Below are 20,160 nucleotides of genomic sequence, written 5' to 3' on the forward strand. Positions count from 1 at the left end.
GCCCCAGGCCCTGTAGCCCAGACAGTCAGTAGGCCCCGTAGCCCAGTCAGTCAGTAGGCCCCGTAGCCCAGTCAGTCAGTAGGCCCCGTAGCCCAGTCAGTCAGTAGGCCCCAGGCCCCATAGCCCAGACAGTCAGAGGGCCCCAGGCCCCGTAGCCCAGACAGTCAGTAGGCCCCAGGCCCCGTAGCCCAGACAGTCAGTAGGCCCCGTAGCCCAATCAGTCAGTAGGCCCCAGGCCCTGTAGCCCAGACAGTCAGTAGGCCCCGTTGTCCAGTCAGTCAGTAGGCCCCGTAGCCCAGACAGTCAGTAGGCCCCGTAGCCCAGACAGTCAGTAGGCCCCAGGCCCCGTAGCCCAGACAGTCAGTAGGCCCCGTAGCCCAGACAGTCTGTAGGCCCCAGGCCCCGTAGGCCAGACAGTCAGCAGGCCCCGTAGCCCAGACAGTCAGTAGGCCCCAGGCCCCGTAGCCCAGACAGTCAGTAGGCCCCAGGCCCCGTAGCCCAGACAGTCAGTAGGCCCCAGGCCCCGTAGCCCAGACAGTCAGTAGGCCCCAGGCCCCGTAGCCCAGTCAGTCAGTAGGCCCCGTAGCCCAGACAGTCAGTAGGCCCCGTAGCCCAGGCAGTCAGTAGGCCCCGTAGCCCAGGCAGTCAGTAGGCCCCGTAGCCCAGGCAGTCAGTAGGCCCCGTAGCCCAGGCAGTCAGTAGGCCCCAGGCCCCGTAGCCCAGACAGTCAGTAGGCCCCGTAGCCCAGTCAGTCAGTAGGCCCCGTAGCCCAGACAGTCAGTAGGCCCCAGGCCCCATAGCCCAGACAGTCAGAGGGCCCCAGGCCCCGTAGCCCAGACAGTCAGTAGGCCCCAGGCCCCGTAGCCCAGACAGTCAGTAGGCCCCGTAGCCCAATCAGTCAGTAGGCCCCAGGCCCTGTAGCCCAGACAGTCAGTAGGCCCCGTTGTCCAGTCAGTCAGTAGGCCCCGTAGCCCAGACAGTCAGTAGGCCCCGTAGCCCAGACAGTCAGTAGGCCCCAGGCCCCGTAGCCCAGACAGTCAGTAGGCCCCGTAGCCCAGACAGTCTGTAGGCCCCAGGCCCCGTAGGCCAGACAGTCAGCAGGCCCCGTAGCCCAGACAGTCAGTAGGCCCCAGGCCCCGTAGCCCAGACAGTCAGTAGGCCCCAGGCCCCGTAGCCCAGACAGTCAGTAGGCCCCAGGCCCCGTAGCCCAGACAGTCAGTAGGCCCCAGGCCCCGTAGCCCAGTCAGTCAGTAGGCCCCGTAGCCCAGACAGTCAGTAGGCCCCGTAGCCCAGGCAGTCAGTAGGCCCCGTAGCCCAGGCAGTCAGTAGGCCCCGTAGCCCAGGCAGTCAGTAGGCCCCGTAGCCCAGGCAGTCAGTAGGCCCCAGGCCCCGTAGCCCAGACAGTCAGTAGGCCCCGTAGCCCAGTCAGTCAGTAGGCCCCGTAGCCCAGACAGTCAGTAGGCCCCGTAGCCCAGGCAGTCAGTAGGCCCCGTAGCCCAGGCAGTCAGTAGGCCCCGTAGCCCAGGCAGTCAGTAGGCCCCAGGCCCCGTAGCCCAGACAGTCAGTAGGCCCCGTAGCCGAGTCAGTCAGTAGGCCCCAGGCCCCGTAGCCCAGACAGTCAGTAGGCCCCAGGCCCCATAGCCCAGACAGTCAGTAGGCCCCATAGCCCAGACAGTCAGTAGGCCCCATAGCCCAGACAGTCAGTAGGCCCCAGGCCCCGTAGCCCAGACAGTCAGTAGGCCCCAGTCCCCGTAGCCCAGACAGTCAGTAGGCCCCAGTCCCCGTAGCCCAGACAGTCAGTAGGCCCCGTAGCCCAGACAGTCAGTAGGCCCCGTAGCCCAGACAGTCAGTAGGCCCCGTAGCCCAGACAGTCAGTAGGCCCCGTAGCCCAGACAGTCAGTAGGCCCCGTAGCCCAGACAGTCAGTAGGCCCCGTAGCCCAGACAGTCAGTAGGCCCCGTAGCCCAGACAGTCTGCAGGCCCCGTAGCCCAGACAGTCTGCAGGCCCCGTAGCCCAGACAGTCTGCAGGCCCCGTAGCCCAGACAGTCTGCAGGCCCCGTAGCCCAGACAGTCTGCAGGCCCCGTAGCCCAGACAGTCAGTAGGCCCCGTAGCCCAGGCAGTCAGTAGGCCCCGTAGCCCAGGCAGTCAGTAGGCCCCGTAGCCCAGACAGTCAGTAGGCCCCGTAGCCGAGTCAGTCAGTAGGCCCCAGGCCCCGTAGCCCAGACAGTCAGTAGGCCCCAGGCCCCATAGCCCAGACAGTCTGCAGGCCCCGTAGCCCAGACAGTCTGCAGGCCCCGTAGCCCAGACAGTCTGCAGGCCCCGTAGCCCAGACAGTCTGCAGGCCCCGTAGCCCAGACAGTCTGCAGGCCCCGTAGCCCAGACAGTCTGCAGGCCCCGTAGCCCAGACAGTCTGCAGGCCCCGTAGCCCAGACAGTCTGCAGGCCCCGTAGCCCAGACAGTCTGCAGGCCCCGTAGCCCAGACAGTCTGCAGGCCCCGTAGCCCAGACAGTCTGCAGGCCCCGTAGCCCAGACAGTCTGCAGGCCCCGTAGCCCAGACAGTCTGCAGGCCCCGTAGCCCAGACAGTCTGCAGGCCCCGTAGCCCAGACAGTCTGCAGGCCCCGTAGCCCAGATAGTCAGTAGGTCCCAGGCCCCGTAGCCCAGACAGTCAGTACGCCCCGTAGCCCAGACAGTCAGTAGGCCCCAGGCCCCGTAGCCCAGACAGTCAGTAGGCCCCAGGCCCCGTAGCCCAGACAGTCAGTAGGCCCCAGGCCCCGTAGCCCAGACAGTCAGTAGGCCCCAGGCCCCGTAGCCCAGACAGTCAGTAGGCCCCGTAGCCCAGGCAGTCAGTAGGCCCCAGGCCCCGTAGCCCAGACAGTCAGTAGGCCCCGTAGCCGAGTCAGTCAGTAGGCCCCAGGCCCCGTAGCCCAGACAGTCAGTAGGCCCCAGGCCCCATAGCCCAGACAGTCAGTAGGCCCCATAGCCCAGACAGTCAGTAGGCCCCATAGCCCAGACAGTCAGTAGGCCCCATAGCCCAGACAGTCAGTAGGCCCCAGGCCCCGTAGCCCAGACAGTCAGTAGGCCCCAGTCCCCGTAGCCCAGACAGTCAGTAGGCCCCGTAGCCCAGACAGTCAGTAGGCCCCGTAGCCCAGACAGTCAGTAGGCCCCGTAGCCCAGACAGTCAGTAGGCCCCGTAGCCCAGACAGTCAGTAGGCCCCGTAGCCCAGACAGTCAGTAGGCCCCGTAGCCCAGACAGTCTGCAGGCCCCGTAGCCCAGACAGTCTGCAGGCCCCGTAGCCCAGACAGTCTGCAGGCCCCGTAGCCCAGACAGTCTGCAGGCCCCGTAGCCCAGACAGTCTGCAGGCCCCGTAGCCCAGACAGTCAGTAGGCCCCGTAGCCCAGGCAGTCAGTAGGCCCCGTAGCCCAGGCAGTCAGTAGGCCCCGTAGCCCAGACAGTCAGTAGGCCCCGTAGCCGAGTCAGTCAGTAGGCCCCAGGCCCCGTAGCCCAGACAGTCAGTAGGCCCCAGGCCCCATAGCCCAGACAGTCTGCAGGCCCCGTAGCCCAGACAGTCTGCAGGCCCCGTAGCCCAGACAGTCTGCAGGCCCCGTAGCCCAGACAGTCTGCAGGCCCCGTAGCCCAGACAGTCTGCAGGCCCCGTAGCCCAGACAGTCAGTAGGCCCCGTAGCCCAGGCAGTCAGTAGGCCCCAGGCCCCGTAGCCCAGACAGTCAGTAGGCCCCGTAGCCCAGTCAGTCAGTAGGCCCCGTAGCCCAGACAGTCAGTAGGCCCCAGGCCCCATAGCCCAGACAGTCAGAGGGCCCCAGGCCCCGTAGCCCAGACAGTCAGTAGGCCCCAGGCCCCGTAGCCCAGACAGTCAGTAGGCCCCGTAGCCCAATCAGTCAGTAGGCCCCAGGCCCTGTAGCCCAGACAGTCAGTAGGCCCCGTTGTCCAGTCAGTCAGTAGGCCCCGTAGCCCAGACAGTCAGTAGGCCCCGTAGCCCAGACAGTCAGTAGGCCCCAGGCCCCGTAGCCCAGACAGTCAGTAGGCCCCGTAGCCCAGACAGTCTGTAGGCCCCAGGCCCCGTAGGCCAGACAGTCAGCAGGCCCCGTAGCCCAGACAGTCAGTAGGCCCCAGGCCCCGTAGCCCAGACAGTCAGTAGGCCCCAGGCCCCGTAGCCCAGACAGTCAGTAGGCCCCAGGCCCCGTAGCCCAGACAGTCAGTAGGCCCCAGGCCCCGTAGCCCAGTCAGTCAGTAGGCCCCGTAGCCCAGACAGTCAGTAGGCCCCGTAGCCCAGGCAGTCAGTAGGCCCCGTAGCCCAGGCAGTCAGTAGGCCCCGTAGCCCAGGCAGTCAGTAGGCCCCGTAGCCCAGGCAGTCAGTAGGCCCCAGGCCCCGTAGCCCAGACAGTCAGTAGGCCCCGTAGCCCAGTCAGTCAGTAGGCCCCGTAGCCCAGACAGTCAGTAGGCCCCGTAGCCCAGGCAGTCAGTAGGCCCCGTAGCCCAGGCAGTCAGTAGGCCCCGTAGCCCAGGCAGTCAGTAGGCCCCAGGCCCCGTAGCCCAGACAGTCAGTAGGCCCCAGGCCCCATAGCCCAGACAGTCAGTAGGCCCCATAGCCCAGACAGTCAGTAGGCCCCATAGCCCAGACAGTCAGTAGGCCCCAGGCCCCGTAGCCCAGACAGTCAGTAGGCCCCAGTCCCCGTAGCCCAGACAGTCAGTAGGCCCCAGTCCCCGTAGCCCAGACAGTCAGTAGGCCCCGTAGCCCAGACAGTCAGTAGGCCCCGTAGCCCAGACAGTCAGTAGGCCCCGTAGCCCAGACAGTCAGTAGGCCCCGTAGCCCAGACAGTCAGTAGGCCCCGTAGCCCAGACAGTCAGTAGGCCCCGTAGCCCAGACAGTCAGTAGGCCCCGTAGCCCAGACAGTCTGCAGGCCCCGTAGCCCAGACAGTCTGCAGGCCCCGTAGCCCAGACAGTCTGCAGGCCCCGTAGCCCAGACAGTCTGCAGGCCCCGTAGCCCAGACAGTCTGCAGGCCCCGTAGCCCAGACAGTCAGTAGGCCCCGTAGCCCAGGCAGTCAGTAGGCCCCGTAGCCCAGGCAGTCAGTAGGCCCCGTAGCCCAGACAGTCAGTAGGCCCCGTAGCCGAGTCAGTCAGTAGGCCCCAGGCCCCGTAGCCCAGACAGTCAGTAGGCCCCAGGCCCCATAGCCCAGACAGTCTGCAGGCCCCGTAGCCCAGACAGTCTGCAGGCCCCGTAGCCCAGACAGTCTGCAGGCCCCGTAGCCCAGACAGTCTGCAGGCCCCGTAGCCCAGACAGTCTGCAGGCCCCGTAGCCCAGACAGTCTGCAGGCCCCGTAGCCCAGACAGTCTGCAGGCCCCGTAGCCCAGACAGTCTGCAGGCCCCGTAGCCCAGACAGTCTGCAGGCCCCGTAGCCCAGACAGTCTGCAGGCCCCGTAGCCCAGACAGTCTGCAGGCCCCGTAGCCCAGACAGTCTGCAGGCCCCGTAGCCCAGACAGTCTGCAGGCCCCGTAGCCCAGACAGTCTGCAGGCCCCGTAGCCCAGACAGTCTGCAGGCCCCGTAGCCCAGACAGTCTGCAGGCCCCGTAGCCCAGATAGTCAGTAGGTCCCAGGCCCCGTAGCCCAGACAGTCAGTACGCCCCGTAGCCCAGACAGTCAGTAGGCCCCAGGCCCCGTAGCCCAGACAGTCAGTAGGCCCCAGGCCCCGTAGCCCAGACAGTCAGTAGGCCCCAGGCCCCGTAGCCCAGACAGTCAGTAGGCCCCAGGCCCCGTAGCCCAGACAGTCAGTAGGCCCCGTAGCCCAGGCAGTCAGTAGGCCCCAGGCCCCGTAGCCCAGACAGTCAGTAGGCCCCGTAGCCGAGTCAGTCAGTAGGCCCCAGGCCCCGTAGCCCAGACAGTCAGTAGGCCCCAGGCCCCATAGCCCAGACAGTCAGTAGGCCCCATAGCCCAGACAGTCAGTAGGCCCCATAGCCCAGACAGTCAGTAGGCCCCATAGCCCAGACAGTCAGTAGGCCCCAGGCCCCGTAGCCCAGACAGTCAGTAGGCCCCAGTCCCCGTAGCCCAGACAGTCAGTAGGCCCCGTAGCCCAGACAGTCAGTAGGCCCCGTAGCCCAGACAGTCAGTAGGCCCCGTAGCCCAGACAGTCAGTAGGCCCCGTAGCCCAGACAGTCAGTAGGCCCCGTAGCCCAGACAGTCAGTAGGCCCCGTAGCCCAGACAGTCTGCAGGCCCCGTAGCCCAGACAGTCTGCAGGCCCCGTAGCCCAGACAGTCTGCAGGCCCCGTAGCCCAGACAGTCTGCAGGCCCCGTAGCCCAGACAGTCTGCAGGCCCCGTAGCCCAGACAGTCAGTAGGCCCCGTAGCCCAGGCAGTCAGTAGGCCCCGTAGCCCAGGCAGTCAGTAGGCCCCGTAGCCCAGACAGTCAGTAGGCCCCGTAGCCGAGTCAGTCAGTAGGCCCCAGGCCCCGTAGCCCAGACAGTCAGTAGGCCCCAGGCCCCATAGCCCAGACAGTCTGCAGGCCCCGTAGCCCAGACAGTCTGCAGGCCCCGTAGCCCAGACAGTCTGCAGGCCCCGTAGCCCAGACAGTCTGCAGGCCCCGTAGCCCAGACAGTCTGCAGGCCCCGTAGCCCAGACAGTCTGCAGGCCCCGTAGCCCAGACAGTCTGCAGGCCCCGTAGCCCAGACAGTCTGCAGGCCCCGTAGCCCAGACAGTCTGCAGGCCCCGTAGCCCAGACAGTCTGCAGGCCCCGTAGCCCAGACAGTCTGCAGGCCCCGTAGCCCAGACAGTCTGCAGGCCCCGTAGCCCAGACAGTCTGCAGGCCCCGTAGCCCAGACAGTCTGCAGGCCCCGTAGCCCAGACAGTCTGCAGGCCCCGTAGCCCAGATAGTCAGTAGGTCCCAGGCCCCGTAGCCCAGACAGTCAGTACGCCCCGTAGCCCAGACAGTCAGTAGGCCCCAGGCCCCGTAGCCCAGACAGTCAGTAGGCCCCAGGCCCCGTAGCCCAGACAGTCAGTAGGCCCCAGGCCCCGTAGCCCAGACAGTCAGTAGGCCCCAGGCCCCGTAGCCCAGACAGTCAGTAGGCCCCAGGCCCCGTAGCCCAGACAGTCAGTAGGCCCCAGGCCCCGTAGCCCAGACAGTCAGTAGGCCCCAGGCCCCGTAGGTACAGTCAATGCTCGTCCTATGATTTATTTCAGCAGTGGTGGCAAAGTTAGCGTGGTAGTGGGCGTAGCCAATGGCGCGGTTTACGACCAATGTTTTTAAAGGACCTCCTCCTGGACACAGGAACAAAATGCAATTCTGATTTCCTGCAATTATACACATTTTACCATGGCTTACGTCATGTTCTTATGCTATCGGAGTGACTTAAAAATAAAATGGGGGGGGGCATGTTGACATTTTTTTTTTCAATGGATTCCCCCCCGACTATCTAGTTGTTTTCATTTAGGTGATTATACGTTCTTAAAAAGATGATCTAATATTAAATAATATTAATATTAAATATGAGTCCAGTATAATTTCTACATACTTTATATGTGGTCACGTAACTTTACTCTGAAAACATTTTACCACCCCAAAAATGTAATTTTTTAAATATTTTTTGGAGTGGCTGTCCTCCACTGCTAAATGAATATAGGGGGGAAAATGGTTAGTCCGCAGAGCGTCATGCCCACAGGGGGCATGTGCCCCCTCAGATTTGATTTGTTTTGTTGTTGTTTCTCTGTAACACTAGTAGCCACCTAGCAATTTTATGAAGTTGGGTTTAGCTGGCCCAATTAGTTATGAGGTTTGGAACCTACCTACCAAGAATCCATTTCAAGCTATCAATCATGTTAGAGTAGCTAGCTTATCTAACTTGATTTGCTGGAATGCGTGCTGGCAAGGTTAGACTTATTTTTTTTTAAAATAAACAAATGATTAAATGTACTGAATAAGACTCACATTCCTTTTAATATTTCACTCATATTTTAGCAGAGAAGCATAGTTTCTTTAAAAAAAATAAACATCCACCTGGAGGATACAGACAGTTAAAGAGGTATGCTTAGATATGCAGAAAAAATAAATGTTTTAATGATTGTGGCTCTAGATTGCAGTCAGCAAAACCTCCAACCTGCCACAAGGACATCAGCCAGTCAGAGGAGTGAACAGTATGATTTAACACAGGACCCTTAGAGGGACTCTGGGGAAAGCTTTTCCTAAACAACATTAACCCATGCTAGACTAATCTACTACTTGAATGACACCAACATTTAATGTATTTTATTTGTACCTTTATTGAACTAGGCAAGTCAGTTAAGAACAAATTCTTATTTTCAATTCTTATTTTCCACCTCAACAACAGCCCCTTCACATTACACTCCATGCAGTTTGGCTTCAGAGCGAAACACTCCACAGAAACGGCCAACTGCTTTCTTCTGGAAAATGTGAAGTCCAAGATGGACAAAGGGGGTGCTGTTGGGGCTGTGTTTCTGGACCTAAGGAAGGCTTTTGATACTGTTAACCATGAGATTCTCATCACAAAATTGTCCAAGTTCAACTTTTCCCCTGATGCCTTGAGATGGATGAAATCATACCTTGAAGGCAGAACTCAGTGTGTCAGAGTGAGCAATGAGCTGTCGCCCACTCGTAGCTATGATGTGGGCGTGCCCCAAGGGTCAATACTGGGGCCCCTCCTGTTCAGCCTGTACATTAATGATCTGCCTTCTGTCTGTACTGGGTCTGAAGTTCAAATGTATGCAGATGATACAGTGATATATGTGCATGCAAAGAGCAAACAACAAGCTGCACAAGAACTCACTACTGTAATGGTCCAGGTTACAAAGTGGCTCAGTGACTCGTGTTTGCATCTCAATGTGAAAAAAACTGTTTGCATGTTCTTCACAAAGAGGGCAACAGATGCTACTGAGCCAGATGTCTATGTGTCAGGGGAGAAGCTCCAGGTGGTATCCGATTTTAAGTACCTTGGCATCATACTTGATTCCAACCTCTCTTTTAAAAAGCATGTGAAAAAGGTAATTCAAATAACCAAATTCAACCTAGCTAATTTCCGATTTATACGAAATTGTTTGACTACAGAGGTAGCAAAACTGTACTTCAAATCTATGATACTCCCCCACTTAACATAGTGCTTGACTAGTTGGGCCCAAGCTTGCTGTACAACATTAAAACCTATTCAGTCTGTCTACAAACAGGCTCTCAAAGTGCTTGATAGGAAGCCCAATAGCCATCATCATTGTCACATCCTTAGAAAGCATGAGCTCTTGAGTTGGGAAAATCTTGTGCAATACACCGACGCATGTCTTGTATTCAAGATCCTCAATGGCCTGGCTCCCCCTCCACTCAATATTTTTGTTAAACAGAAAACCCAGACATATGGCAGCAGATCCACAAGGTCTGCCATGAGAGGTGACTGTATAGTTCCCCTAAGGAAAAGCACCTTTAGTAAATCTGCATTCTCTGTGAGAGCTTCCCATGTCTGGAATACACTGCCATCAGACACACATAACTGCACCACATATCACACTTTCACAAAATGCTTGAAGACATGGCTAAAGGTCAATCAGATTTGTGAACATGGTCCCTAGCTGTGTGTTGCCACTCCATGTTGTCTGTTGTCTGTAGCTTGTGAGGTGTGGAAACACTTTGTTGCTTTTATGAATTTTGTCTTGCTGCTTTTTGTTTTATGCTGCTCTGTCTGTATGCTACGTCTTGCTTGTCCTATGTTGCTCTGTCTGTATGCTGTGTCTTGCTTGTCCTATGTTGCTATGTCTTGCTTGTTCTATGTTGCTATTGTCTATATTGTAATTGTTTTTAATAACCTGCCCAGGGACTGCGGTTGAAAATTAGCCGGTTGGCTAAAACCGGCACTTTTACTGAAATGTTGATTAATGTGCACTGTCCCTGTAAAAATAAAAATAAACTCAAACTCAATGACGGCCTAAGAACAGCGGGTTAACTGCCTGTTCAGGGGCAGAACAACAGATTTTTACCTCGTCACCTCGGGGATTCGATCTTGCAACCTTCCAGTTACTAGTCCAACGCTCTAACCTTGTCTATCCAAGATGGCGTAGCAGTAGGACGTGTGTATGTGTCTTATGAAATTTCCATCCCAACTACAACATTTTCCGCCAAGATAGCACTGCCAAAGGGGGTGGAGTTGCAATCTACTGCAGAGATAGCCTGCAGAGTTCTGTCCTGCTATCCAGGTCTGTGCCCCAACAGTTTGAGCTTCTACAGAAATAAGTCTCTCACTGTTGCCGCTTGTCATAGACCCCCCTCAGCTGTGCCCTGGACACCATATGTGAATTAATTGCCCCCCATTTATCTTCAGAGTTTGTACTATTAGGTGACCTAAACTGGGACATGCTTAACACCCCAGACATCCTACAATCTAAGCTAGATCCCTCAATCTCACACAAATTATCAAGGAACCCACCAGGTACAACCCCAAATCCGTAAACACGGGCACCCTCAAAGATATCATCCTGACCAACCTGCACTCTAAATACACCTCTCCTGTCTTCAACCAGGATCTCAGCGATCACTGCCTCATTGCCTGCGTCCGTAATGGGTCTGCGGTCAAACGACCACCCCTCATCACTGTCAAACGCTCCCGAAAACAATTCAGTGAGCAGGCCTTTCTACTCGACCTGGCCCGGGTACCCTGGAAGGATATTGACCTCATTCCGTCAGTAGAGGATGCCTGGTTATTCTTTGGGACCGGGGGCAGTATTTTCACGTCCGGATGAAAAGCGTGTCCAAAGTAAACTGCCTACTACTCAGACCCAGAAGCTAAGATATGCATATTATTAGTAGATTTGGATAGAAAACACTCTGAATCATGTCTGTGAGTATAACAGAACTTATTTGGCAGGCGAAACCGAGGACAAACCGTACAGATGTTGTTGTTTTTTTGGGGGGGGGGTTCTAATCAACTTCCCTGCAGTTCCTATCGCTTCCACTAGATGTCAACAGTCTTTAGAAATTGGTTAAAGTTTTTCCTTTGAGAAATGAAGAAGTAACACTGTTCAGAATGAGGCTCGAGTCTAGTGTACTCTTTGTTAGAGGCGTGTGACCTGACAGCACACTCCACTTTGTTTTCCTCCGGTATTGAACACAGTATATGCCGTCTTCAATTTTGATTATTTACGTTAAAAAATACCTAAAGTTGTATTACAAAAGTAGTTTGAAATGTTTGGACAATGTTTACAGGTAACGTTAGAGATATTTTGTAGTCACGTTGCGCAAGTTGGAACCAGTGTTTTTCTGGATCAAACGCGGCAAATAAAATGGACATTTTGGATATGTATATCGACGGGAATTAATCGAACAAAAGGAACATTTGTGATGTTTATGGGACATATTGGAGTACCAACAGAAGCAGCTCAAAGGTAAGGCATGAATTATATTTTTATTTCTGCGTTTTGTGTCACGCCTGCAGGGTTGAGATATGCTTTTATCTCTTGTTTACTGGGGTGCTTTCCTCAGGTAATAGCATTGTTTGCTTTCGCGGTAAAGCATTTTTAAAATCTGACACGTTGGTTGGATTCACAACAACTGTAGCTTTAATTTGGTATATTGAATGTGTGATTTCATCAAAGTTGAATTTTTATAGTAATTTATTTGAATTTGGCGCTCTACATTTTCACTGGTTGTTGGCCAGTTGGGACGCTACCGTCCCACATATCCCAGAGAGGTTAAAAATGCTTTCCTCACCATCTTAAATAAGCATGCCCCATTCAAAAAAATGTAGAACAAGGAACAGTTATAGCCCTTGGTTCACTCCAAACCTGACTGCCCTTGACCAGCACAAAAACATCCTGTGGTGTACTGCATTAGCATCGAATAGCCCCAGCGATATGCAACTTTAAAGGGAAGTTAGGAACTAATATACACAGGCAGTTTGAAAAGGCTAGCTTTTTCTTACCTAACAGAAATTTGCATCCTGTAGCACAAACTTCAAAAGGTGCTGGGACACTGTAAAGTCCATGGGGAATAAGGGAACTTCCTCCCAGCTGCCCACTTCACTGAGGCTAGGAAACACTGTCACCACCGATAAATCTAGGACAATTGAAAATAAGCATTTTTCTACGGCTGGCCATGCTTTCCACCTGGCTACCCCTACCCCGGTCAACAGCTCTGCACCCCCCACAGCAACTTGCCCAAGCCTCCCCCATTTCTCCTTCACCCAAATCCAGATAGCTGATGTTCTGAAAGAGCTGCAAAATCTGGACCCCTACAAATCAGCTGGGCTAGACAATCTGGACCCTCGCTTTCTAAAATTATCCGCCACAATTGTTGCAATCCCTATTACTACCCTGTTCAACCTCTCATATCATCTGAGATCCCTAAAGATTGGAAAGCTGCCGCGGTCATCCCCCTCTTCAAAGGGGGAGACACTCTCGACCCAAACTGTTACAGACCTATATCTAGCCTACCCTGCCTTTCGAAAGTATTCGAAAGCCAAGTTAACAAACAGATCGACCATTTCGAATCCCACCGTACCTTCTCCACTATGCAATCTGGTTTCCGAGCTGGTCATGCACCTCAGCCACGCTCAAAGTCCTAAACGATATCATAACCGCCATCGACAAAAGACAATCCTGTGCAGCCGTCTTAATCGACCTGGCCAAGACTCTGTCAATCACTTTATTCTTAATTACCGCAATCTTATCGGCAGACTCAAGAGCCTTGGTTTCTCAAATTACTGCCTCGCGAGGTTCACCAACTACTTCTCAGACAGAGTTCAGTGTGTCAAATCGGAGGGTTTGTTGTCCGGACCTCTGGCAGTCGCTATGGGGGTGCCACAGGGTTCAATTCTCGGGCCGACTCTTTTCTCTGTATACATCAGTGATGTCGCTCTTGAACCGGGGGCCAGTCAGTCCTCAGGCATCATCATCTGAGCCGGGGGCCAGTCAGTCCTCAGGCATCCCCATCTGAACCGGGGGCCAGTCAGTGCTCAGGCATCATCATCTGAACCGGGGGCCAGTCAGTCCTCAGGCATCACCATCTGAACCGGGGGCCAGTCAGTCCTCAGGCATCATCATCTGAACCGGGGGCCAGTCAGTCCTCAGGCATCATCATCTGAGCCGGGGGCCAGTCAGTCCTCAGGCATCACCATCTGAACCAGGGGCCAGTCAGTGCTCAGGCATCATCATCTGAGCCAGGGGGCAGTCAGGGATCATCATCTGAGCCAGGGGGCAGTCAGGCCTCATCTGAGCCAGGGGGCAGTCAGGCCTCATCTGAGCCAGGGGGCAGTCAGGCCTCATTTGAGCCAGGGGGCAGTCAGGCCTCATCTGAGCCAGGCCTCATCTGAGCCAGGGGGCAGTCAGGCCTCAGGCATCATCATCTGAACCAGGGGCCAGTCAGTGCTCAGGCATCATCATCTGAGTCAGGGGGCAGTCAGGCCTCGTCTGAGCCAGGGGGCAGTCAGGCCTCATCTGAGCCAGGCCTATATATTTTATATATATATTTTTTTATATATAATCTTTAAGAACTAACAGTGACCTAAATAAAAACTAGGAGAATTGAAAATTCCCAAAATATTTAATTTTGCAGTATATAAATTGTTATTATGTTTGAGCAAAAGAACACAGTATTCGCCATGGCAAAATGCATAGTTGTATGATATTTGCTTTAAAACTGCAAAATGTTCTCTCTGCTTTGTAGAAAAGCCGGAAATGGTCTTAAAAAATGCTAAAATGTCTCTACACCGTCAAGTGGGGGGCCTCTAAAATGTTCTGAAATTAAGCCTCGCTGACGACCGTGCCCCCCCCCCAGTCACACCCATCACCTAAGCCCTCTTTTGATCCAGAAAAAAACCTGGGATGCCACCTAACATCTACCCATATGTTGAATAGCATGTGCCTGTAGCAGTGGAAAAACCAAAGTCTTACCTAGTAACAGTTGAAAGACATAAAATACAATTCCGTAGACACTGTTTGGCTGGTTCATTGCACTGTCGTTTCCGAAGATCGAGCCCAACAGTCCAAATCCTCGACCCCACCTACACACATTGAGAGGAATTGGAAGAAAGAAATGGAAATTTGTTGGTAATCGTGATGTTGATGAATTGCAAGGATACATTGACAATACATTTAATTAACCTTGAAATACAAATGGCAATGTCCACCAATGGCAATGTCCACCAATGGCAATGTCCACCAATGGCAATGTCCACCAATGACAATGTCCGAGAAGATCAAGCTATTATTGGGCTCAATTCTGATAAGGTGATAACTAGGTAGCCTAAATGGTGTCATTTATAAGTTACAGCCATAAAGTTAACGGCTCTACAATACTAAGTTATACTCTTTATGGTTGTAACTTGTAAATGAGGTCGCAAAAAACAGTGTCATTTACAAGTTACAACCATAAAAGTAAAAGCAGGCTTTCACTGAACCACTGTTTCCTTAGTTAGTGGAAGCTGTTTCCTTAGTTAGTGGAAGCTGTTTCCTTAGTTAGTGGAAGCTGTTTCCTTAGTTAGTGGAAGCTGTTTCCTTAGTCAGTGGAAGCTGTTTCCTTAGTCAGTGGAAGCTGTTTCCTTAGTTAGTGGAAGCTGTTTCCTTAGTTAGTGGAAGCTGTTTCCTTAGTTAGTGGAAGCTGTTTCCTTAGTTAGTGGAACCTGTTTCCTTAGTTAGTGGAACCTGTTTCCTTAGTTAGTGGAAGCTGTTTCCTTAGTTAGTGGAAGCTGTTTCCTTAGTTAGTGGAAGCTGTTTCCTTAGTTAGTGGAAGCTGTTTCCTTAGTTAGTGGAAGCTGTTTCCTTAGTTAGTGGAAGCTGTTTCCTTAGTTAGTGGAAGCTGTTTCCTTAGTTAGTGGAAGCTGTTTCCTTAGTTAGTGGAACCTGTTTCCTTAGTTAGTGGAACCTGTTTCCTTAGTTAGTGGAACCTGTTTCCTTAGTTAGTGGAACCTCCAGGGGCCTCAGAAGCAAGACAACCAAGTACTTTGGAAGTCCTGAGCGACGCAACAACCACCGGTCCTGATTACACGTCTCCCCTCCCCTCCCCCCATCCCCTACCCACACCGCCTCCCGTCCCCCCCGCACCGCCTCCCCTCCCCTCCACTCCCCGCACCGCCTCCCTCCACTCTCCGCACCGCCTCCCCTCCCCTCCTCCCCTCCCCAGGGTTGCACTACAGCATTGTTCACAGCTGACTTTTATGCACTACATTTAGGACCTATAAATTCCATTATTGTGAACTGTTCCCACCTAGTCAGTGAACTGACCTAAGCTTTTGCCCGAAGTATAAATCGAATGACGAGTTGTCAATGTATGTTTGTTGATCTAATCTGGATACAAAGAGGGGTTAAGAGGGAAGCCCTGAACTGGCAAACCAACCTATCTTCAAGGTAAACTGACTCCAAAATGTTTCACTGTCGACTGTTTGACAGGGGGCCAATGAAATGCACACTAATATTGTATTTTACCCCCTTTTTTTCACCCCAATGTTCTATCTTGTCTCATCGCTGCAACTCCCCAAAGGGTTCGGGAGAGGCGAAGGTGGAGTCATGCGTGGGCCAAAGCATGACCCGCCTAACATCGCTCCTTAACAACTGCCAGCTTAATCAGGAAGCCAGCCGCACCAACGTGTCAGAGGAAACATCATTTAACTGGCGACCTGTGTCAGCCTGCAGGCACCCGACCCACCACAAGGAGTTGCTAAAGACCCACAGGCCAAACCCTCCCCTAAACCGGGCGATGCTGGACCAATTGTGAGCCGTCCTATGGGACTCTCGGCCATGGCCGGTTGCGGCACAGCCAGGGAATGAACCCAGGTCTGTAGTAACGCATCTAGCACTGCTATTCAATGCCTTAGACTACTGCACCACTCGGGAGACCGAAATGCACACAAATTCTACAAGCTAAAACAGCAATCACTACAGCATAGACTGCACTTTTACCCAATAGCTCATCAAGAGGTCTGTAACAGCCCATGTCAACATCCCTGTAACAGTAAACAAGAGAGATGTGACCCATATCTTTCCTACCAGCTCCAGGGTCTCCCGAGTGGCTCAGCAGTCCAAGGCACTGCATCTCAGTGCTAGCGGCGTCACTACAGACCCTGGTTCGATTCCAGGCTGTATCACAACCGGCCGTGATTGGGAATCCCATAGGGCGGAGCACAATTGGCCCAGAGTCGTAAGGGTTTGGCCCGGGTAGGCCGTCATTGTAAATAAGAATGTTCTTAACTGACTTACCTAGTTAAATATACGTTTTTTTTATACCGTGTCTTTCCTACCAGCTCCAATTCAACCAGTGTTTCTGAATGTCAACAGCAAAGAATAATACAGATATATTAATGTATGTTTATTTGGACAACCTATGGCCAGAGCGTCACCAGCTCACAGCACTTACATTTTGTTTTTCAGTTTGTCATCATGCTTTATTGGGGTTGCCTCCGTAGGTAGACCTACACAACCATGGAGAGGGGCAGCTGACAAGGCCTGCACAGCCATGGAGAGGGCCAGCTGACATGGCCTGCACAGCCATGGAGAGGGCCAGCTGACAAGGCCTGCACAGCCATGGAGAGGGCCAGCTGACAAGGCCTGCACAGCCATGGAGAGGGCCAGCTGACAAGGCCTGCACAGCCATGGAGAGGGCCAGCTGACAAAGCCTGCACAGCCATGGAGAAGGCCAGCTGATAAAGCCTGCACAGCCATGGAGAGGGCCAGCTGACAAAGCCTGCACAGCCATGGAGAGGGCCAGCTGACAAGGCCTGCACAGCCATGGAGAGGGCCAGCTGACAAAGCCTGCACAGCCATGGAGCGGGCCAGCTGACAAAGCCTGCACAGCCATGGAGCGGGCCAGCTGACATGGCCTGCACAGCCATGGAGCGGGCCAGCTGACATGGCCTGCACAGCCATGGAGAGGGCCAGCTGACAAAGCCTGCACAGCCATGGAGCGGGCCAGCTGACATGGCCTGCACAGCCATGGAGCGGGCCAGCTGACATGGCCTGCACAGCCATGGAGAAGGCCAGCTGACAAGGCTAGAACTAACTGTCAGGCAGTGTGGTTAGGTTGAACTTGTCTATACAGTGCATTCGGACATCATTCAGACCCCTTGACTTTTTCCACATTTTGTTACGTTACAGCCTTATTCTAAAATGGATTACATTGATGGGAAAAAACTACCTACATACATTACCCCATAATGGCAAAGCAAAAACAGGATTTTTTTTGTGTGCACATTTATTAAAAATAAAACTTAAATATCACATTTAGATTAGTATTCAGACCCTTTACTAAGTACTTTGTTGAAGCACACTTGGTAGCGATTACAGAGTCCTCTTGGCTATGACGCTACAAGTTTGGCAAAGCAGTATTTGGGGAGTTTCTCCCATTATTTTCTGCAGATCCTCTCAGGCTCTGTCAAGTTGGATGGGGAGCGTCGCTGCACAACTATTTTCAGGTCTCTCCAGAGATCTTCGATTGGGTTCAAGTCCGGAGTCTGGCTAGGCCACTCAAGGACATTCAGAAACTTGTCCCGAAGCCACTTGTGCATTGTCTTGGCTGTGTGCTTAGGGTCGTTGTCCTGTTGGAAGGTGAACCTTCACCCCAGTCTGTTGTCCCGAGCACCCTGGACCAGGTTTTCATCAATGATCTCTGTACTTTGCTCCATTCATCTTTCCCTCCATCCTGACTAGTCTCCCAATCCCTGCCGCTGAAAAACATCCCCACAGCATGATGCTGCCACCACCATGCTTCACCGTGGGGACGGTGCCAGGTGTCCTTCAGACGTGACGCTTCAGACGTGATTCAGTCCAAAGAGTTATTCAGACCAGAGAATCTTGTTTCTCATGGTCTGAGAGTCCTTTAGGTGCATTTTGGCAAACTCCAAGCGAACTGTCATGTGCCTTTTACCGAGGAGTGGCTTATGTTTGGCCGCTCTACCATAAAGGCCTGATTGGTGGAGTGCTGAAACAGGATGCACCTGGGCTACATTTAGAGTCTCATAGCAAAGGGTCTGAATACTTAAGTAAATAAGGTACTTCTGTTTTTTAATACATTTTTATACATCCAAAATTGTCTAAAAATCAGTTTTGTCTTTGTCATTACGGGGTAGTGTGATGTCACTATGGTGTATTGTGATGTCATTACAGGGTAGTGTGTGTAGATTGATGAGGGAAAATATTAATTTCATCCATTTTTTTAGAATAAGGCTGTAACATAACAAAATGTGGGGGAAAAAAAGTCCAGGGGTCTGAATACTTTCCAAATGCACTGTATACAACCTTGGAAGAACAGCTGAAAAGGCCTATACAAATCATGTAAAAGTCCAGCTGCCTGGTCTGGTGTGAACAACATGGAATACCATGCCTTTCAAATCCAATGGGAAAATGTCATGACAGTTACACTGACTCGTAAAAAAGACCTCTATGACCAAGCCACTGACTTCTAAAGAAGTCATTCTAAGTATTTTTTCCAAGAATGCTAACCAAGGTTATTGGGGCGAATATCTTTTAGTATTTATAACAGTTCTGGATTAGCAGTTTTATGCTACATGGAAAAATGATATAGGCCTCCTTTCCTATAGGGTTCATCTATTTAGTTCACAGACATGCCACACAGACCAAAAACATCCAGTCTCTTTTCTCTCTCTGCTATAGGAAAAAAAAAAAGCTCTCCCTCGAGACAAAAATACGGTATATTCTGCCACTATAAATTAACAGGTTTAGGTTGGGTGTTATTCAATGCATCATCATGATGGCCTTTGGCAGGCAGAGTGTGGTTGAGAAACTGAAGGTCTCATCACATGTTGTTCTCATTGATTCCAGCATTATGTCTGAAAAATCTCTTCATTGTACACCCCCCCAAACCAACCCAACCCACCCACCCAGGGACCTGACATTGCCTGTCCACATTAAACACCAAAACAGGAGCATGCATGTCATATAATCATGGTAGCTACCCCAAGATCACATGGCAAGTGAACTAGCGGATGAAATCCAACAGGTCATGTGACTTCAGTTTTGTCAATATAAACATTTGCATTTTCTAATCTGAGGAACAGGTTGTTCATATTGTCATTGACATATTACAGCTGACAATTCAACTCTTCTCAACGAGGGCAGAAATCAGAGGGGGGGGAAGTATTATTTTATATATAGTTAATGGTCCTATACAAATGTAGCCTACAATTTCTAGTTAACTCATTTTTAGATATTGGAAAAAAAGGTGCTTTTGAGGTTCTCAACCAATTTAGTTCATGCGTTACACGTTAGATTAGACAGCTGATTCACACGTTTATACAAGCTACATAAAACTGGCTGGATGGTTACGCCGATCTCGTCCAGCTAACTGGACTAGCTTAGTGACTAACCTTAGCCAATGTTAGTTTGCTGCCGGCGGTGGCGCCGTAATTCGCTAGCTAGTTGGCTAATGTATCAATCTAATGAAAGCAATACGTGTTAAGAAGTTTAAAATAACAAAAATGTGTAACATGTGCATCCATGCAAATGAAAGAAAACACTTCCTGGCATCTAGCAAACAAACAGGCAGTTAGTAACTAGCTAGCGTTAGTTGCTGGCTGGTGGATAAGTAGCGTAGCTTTAGCAATTTGGCTAAACAACTAACGTTACACCAGCCTCTAAAAGTCAAACATACCAGCCTAAGTTTGTTATCAACAGTAAGCAAGCATCAGATTGTAACTTTTGTACGTTTTTTGGGGGGGGTGAAAACCATTGCATTTTGTTTTTACATAAATTGCAAAGTGTACTAAAGAAGAGGAGTATGCGGAAGAAAAAAAAAATATATATATATATATTTGACAGTTCAGCTCTCTCAGCCGTTCCCACAATGCCACAAAACCACCCGGTCTCATTCAGAGCACCGCTGGTGAATTCAAATTACCTGGAGGTGAAGACTTTTGAACAGCTGATAGAATTGCTCACGTCGCACATGGCCCGATAATTCGTGTCTCTAGACTTTTCCGTCTCCACGTGAAAGGCGTATAAGGACAACAATATACCCAAGACGCAAACAAGGAGCCTGGCTATTCTTTCCCATCGAGGGGTGGACACTCTCAGGACGGGCGCCGCCATCTTTCTCCGGCCTTGCTCGAGTCGTACACGCAACCGCTTACCATTGGCGACAACGAGAACTGCGACGTGGAAAAGCGTCAGAACGTGCCACACCACCAGGGCAGGGGCGTGTCACCAAAGTGTCA

The 20,160-nt window shown here is 52.5% G+C and overlaps 1 protein-coding gene across 1 annotated transcript in view; it reads right to left on the reverse strand.

The window, feature by feature from the left end:
- vkorc1l1 (vitamin K epoxide reductase complex, subunit 1-like 1) overlaps nucleotides 1–20,160 on the reverse strand; it is a 30,925-nt gene extending 10,765 nt beyond the window's left edge. Inside the window, exons 1-2 of the mRNA XM_031808237.1 lie at nucleotides 19,845–20,160; nucleotides 13,892–14,001 (exon numbers count right to left, since the gene is read on the reverse strand). Of these exons, the coding sequence (XP_031664097.1) occupies nucleotides 13,892–14,001; nucleotides 19,845–20,035 (301 nt within the window). The 5' untranslated portion in view covers nucleotides 20,036–20,160. The remainder of the gene's footprint in view (nucleotides 1–13,891; nucleotides 14,002–19,844) is intronic.

The sequence above is a fragment of the Oncorhynchus kisutch genome, linkage group LG28 (genome assembly GCF_002021735.2).
Source record: "Oncorhynchus kisutch isolate 150728-3 linkage group LG28, Okis_V2, whole genome shotgun sequence".
Classification (NCBI taxonomy): domain Eukaryota; kingdom Metazoa; phylum Chordata; class Actinopteri; order Salmoniformes; family Salmonidae; genus Oncorhynchus; species Oncorhynchus kisutch.